The sequence below is a fragment of the Agrilus planipennis genome, unplaced genomic scaffold, assembly GCF_000699045.2.
Source record: "Agrilus planipennis isolate EAB-ADULT unplaced genomic scaffold, Apla_2.0 scaffold173, whole genome shotgun sequence".
Lineage (NCBI taxonomy): Eukaryota > Metazoa > Arthropoda > Insecta > Coleoptera > Buprestidae > Agrilus > Agrilus planipennis.
In genome coordinates, this window is record NW_020438948.1 from 196,721 (window position 1) to 201,608 (window position 4,888).

The 4,888-nt window shown below is 33.2% G+C and overlaps 1 protein-coding gene across 1 annotated transcript in view; it reads right to left on the minus strand.

Annotated features, from left to right (window-relative positions):
- Positions 1-3,680, minus strand: part of LOC108739579 (potassium channel subfamily K member 6) — a 13,508-nt gene extending 9,828 nt beyond the window's left edge. Inside the window, exon 1 of the mRNA XM_018473551.2 lies at positions 3,099-3,680. Within this exon, the coding sequence (XP_018329053.1) occupies positions 3,099-3,426 (328 nt within the window). The 5' untranslated portion in view covers positions 3,427-3,680. The remainder of the gene's footprint in view (positions 1-3,098) is intronic.
- Between the last annotated feature and the right edge of the window lie 1,208 nt (positions 3,681-4,888).

The following is a 4,888-nucleotide window of genomic DNA, read 5'->3' on the forward strand; positions in this document are numbered from 1 at the left end:
AGATTGAAACTAAATATTTTTTTGTTTCGAAGTTGAAATCAAGGCATATTCACTGCCAAAAGTCAGTTAAAAATTTTCCATATTATTCGTTATTTCTTATTTTATTCAAAGTTTTTGGTCAAATTCCAAATTTTCTCTCCAACCGTATACTTTTTTTTAGTATCTATAGATAGTATTTATTTACCTCATGATATGCTGCAAAACCTAATAAATCACGAATTTCTAATTTTATGTACTCTTGTCTCCGATTGCACCTCCCAAACATCCTTAAAGGACCACTAGTACCTATCTGAAATACTGCTTTTGGTCCACATTGTATAGATATATAAATCCATGTGCAATAACGAGAAAATTGTTTTCTCCCTTATTTCTAATTTTCCGTGAGAGAATAAAGTGTTAGTTAACTGCTTTGCATATACTTAACTTTTGCAATTTACAAGTCAAAGAGAGAAGATGACAAAAGGATTTTTAAGGCCCATCTCCAGGTTATAAAATTTTAATCACTTCCATTCTTCTCAAAGAAACTCTCCCGCCTACCACTTTCTTTTAAATTACTTTCTTTACGTTTATTTTATTTACATTCCACTACACTTTGAATAGAAGTTTTCAGAAATAACATTTAAAAGGTGAAACAATTTTAATCTCCCCTGCTGGAGATGTAAATGATATTACAGCAAAAGAAAATGAAACGAGCTGTTACCGAATAAATTATTAACATTTAATATTTACTCAGACGTCTATGTGGTTAGAGGTTGTTGATAAGAGTCATATTATTAAAGGAAAGGGGTGAAATATAGCGTGAATTCAATTTTACGTAATTATACTTCCATAGTACACTTACATTCATGCAACAATTGTAGTCACGAATTAAAAGAATCAATAGAATCCAAAAGCTCTGGCTATGCAATAAATTTAAAAAAGTTGGACTTATATTTAATCGTCTGTAATTGTAACGTAAGTCGAGTTCGTAGTGGACCGCACAAATCTCTCTTTCAGATATTTCGAAATGCGGGAAGAATTGTAACGTAAGCCCAGTTCGTAATGGACCGCAGAAATCTCTCTTTCAGATATTCCGAAATGTTCGAAGAACTGTAGTCTAACTTGTGTTTATAATGGACCGCAGAAATCTTTTTTTCAGATATTCCAAAATGCATGAAGAATTCTAATCTAACCTGAGTTTCTAAAGGAGCGTCGAAATTCTTCTTTTAGATATTCCGAAATGCATGAAGAACTCTAATCTAACCTGAGTTTCTAAAGGAGCGTCGAAATTCTTCTTTTATATATTCCGAAATGCATGAAGAACTGTAATACAAGCCGAGTTCGTAATGGACCGCAGAAATCCTTTTTTCAGATATTCCGAAATGCGTGAAGAGCTCTACTCTAAACCGAGCTTATAATGGACCGCAAAAGTTCTTCATTTAGATATAATTAGCGGCAACTACTGTTATTTTCTCTTATATTAGAAAAACGTTAAACGTTAAATAAAGGATAAAAATACGAATCTTCATGTAATTTGATGAATACATTATTTAATTAAGTAATAGATTATTCTGCTAAAGTATTCTTAAAAAACGAAAACAATTGGTGTAATTAATAGAATAATTTGCCTAGTCCTATTAATAACAGATTCAATTTGTGAATTCGAATCGATATACGAATATCAAAAAGAATAAAGAGCTTTTACTAAGCCAAATTGAAAGCTAAACGTTTGACATTTACAGCTTTGAAAAGGTTGAATTTGTTACACGCGAAAGCATAATACGTTGTTTAATTCCTGAATGAAAATTAAAACAAAAAAGCATTGCCATGCTGAGCTTTCAATTTGTATCTGCAAATTGTTTTGTCAAAACCACACGTATTAAACTATGCCGAAAAAAGCATGTAATTTTGCCAACAATGGGGATGTACAGCAATGGAAAGGGGATGTACAGCAATAAAAAAAAGTTTGAGCATAATAGTGAAAACAAATCGTTAGTGTTTTATTACGAAAGATTGAAAAATGGGAATTCTAATAATGGAATCAAGTAACTGATGATGAGAAAAAATATTCGACAGGCAAAACAAAATTTGTTTCAGAATGTTGTGGTTTGATCAAGCACACAAAGTGTGAAAAAGTATTATATTTCGTGATAAAAAGAGGTCAGAAATTTCAACAATCTGCATCGTTATGTCATTTTTATATTTTAGCATTTCCAGTAAACTAATCTATTATATATTTATGACATTAAAGCGATTTATAATCGAGTAATACGAATCCGCAGTTATTCCAGAAATAATTGAATGCTTTGTTTAATACATTTCAAAAATAGTGGTTATTCGAATCAATCAAAAATATTTTTTGTAGGCGTTCGAAAGGAGGGACATGGCCACACAAAACCCTCAGGGGGAAGGGGGACTTTAACCTTCTAGCAATGCTTTTATTTGATTGCTTAAGGTCAAAAGGTTACGGTAGAAAAAGGCAACATTGTGTCATTGGTATGTATTATTAAATGAAAACTTTATTTTTGATTCGTTTATGATGAGTTGATGGGTTGGATTTGACGTTTTACTTACCTTTTTCCAACACCCAAAACTAGGGAAAGGAATGGTTTTCGCTTCCAACATATATATGTATACATTTTTAATCCTAACGTGAAACTAATCAAGATATTTACATAAAGAAAATATCTCTAAGGTAAGTTCGAGCGAAAACATCAGATAAATTATTGCATTTTGTATCTTTGTGAATAATTTTAGATTTTTCCGTCCCTAAACGGAGTGAAAGAGAGAATTTCTTGAACATTTTTGATTACGTATACTTTATAACAATACGTTTTATAATTTGTTAACAAATATGTAACTGCAGCTCCTTTATCCGACATATCTTCTTAAAACTTCGTAAGGAAAATAGATCTATATCTATACTAAACAAGTCGATAAATACCTTCATTAGCTGTTAAGATTATTAACCATGGAAATAAAGCTTGATAGACTGGTGCCGAAATCTCGTCATAAGGATTTTTACTTTGTTGGTATGAATTAATTTGGATTTTGTTCCAAATATATCAAGAGAATGTGGTAAGGAAATTGATTGAATTGAATATTGAACGTCACTCTACCTGAAACACCCGGATTTGAAGTTAGAAAATCCTGTATTTTAGTATTCAAATTCAGTCTAATGGCCTTTTCAATGGGAGCTTCTAAAAAACTGAATAAAGTAGCACCACCAGTTAAAAAAATCAAATAGAACATGATAAAGCCGAACAAATACACTGAATTTTTACAAAACAATCCCCAGATTTTTCCAGTGTCTTCTCCAGAAATATGCTGAGACACACACAGAGGTATCCTTTCTGGATCGGTAACTGTCACAAACACCTGGGGAAGACTGTTCCTCCTTAAATATTCCGCACTCCCGTAACAACGTACGTTCTTATTACTATACATGATTTGGACTTGACGGTATGAGTTCGTTCACGCGCACAATTATAACCTGGTTTACAGGTACAGTTGCACACACGAACGTGTTTAGCTTGTGTTATAAAATGACCAGTTCTATTTTGGAATAGATATCTGATTTTCTCGAGCAAGACTTTGTCGACATTTTGGTAAGGATTCGCATAATATCGAGGAATAGGAATAACACTTGGAACCGGAATGATAACGACGCGTCTTGTTTAAAAACGCTTCGATATAAGACTTGAGTTTATTGTGACGAGCGTTTAAATATTGTGTTGTTATCTGAAGTGTTGCGCGATTACAGAGTTCGATGGTACAGGGCAGAAAATTGTAAATAATTACTAACGACCAGTAAATAGGTGTCTGGTGACCACAAGCTGCGTTCCAAATTGACTTGATATAAGCTCCACATCAATACGATTAGATTAATTTGATGTCGTTTTGTACACATAGATTGTTGCGTAAAATCAGAGTTCCAGATTTTATTTTAATTTTTGTAATAACTGCGAGAACGTAAAATGTTTTTAATGGGAATTTTAGTCAAGGAAATTATTGGAATACATGTTGATCAAATGATTTCGATTGTATAGAACGTACAGTAGTGTAGAAACAGTAAGATCCATTATAACTATCAGTTCCGCTGGTTTCATTAACAGTGTGTTCTTTTAGCTTTTTTGTGGATTGTAAACATTTGCACAGAAAAGCTACTGTTGCTATCTTCTAGGATCCTTAGACTTCCTTTACTTAAAAAAGGAAACCGTTAAACTAAATCGTGATGTTAGAAATCCTCTTCAACCGTATATTTCCAGTCGTCATCACATAACTAATTCTAAACTTAAAACTACGGGGATTTATATAGTTAATTAAATGATCATCCGGGTGTAATGTTTTCTTTCGGTTGGTTGGACTACTTTCGGTTTCCATACGTTGCTGAATTCCACACTTGAATGGTTCAACGTTAATTGTTGCTGGATGAATGCTGCGTTTTTAACTGGAATCTTCCTTATAGAGAATCTCTGCTTTCTTCCAACGAATTTGGTGGTGTCTGTCCAGGCATGTTCTGCTATCTGAATCGTGTAGTTTTTTCCTTCATGATGTGTGATAAATGTTCTTTTATCCGGTATTCCAACGGTCTCTTTGCTTCTCCATTGTACAATTGAGCGCTCACACATGGAATATTACAATTATACTGTTCTTCGTTTCTTTCTGTGTTGCAGGTTTTGTTTTAGTGAGAAGACCAAGGATAGTGGTGGACGAGGTGAAGGCTGTTTTTATTCAAAAGTGGTTGTCCAATTTTCCAATCTTGTCGGATATTCCTTTGACGAATGATAATCGTAGCGTTGTCTTCAGGTCTTTGCGTATGCTTGAGATTTCTTTTTGTAGACTTCTCGGCGTGTTACGTATGGCGACTGCTCGGTGGAACAAGGTCCTTAGTATTCTTCATTTTGTA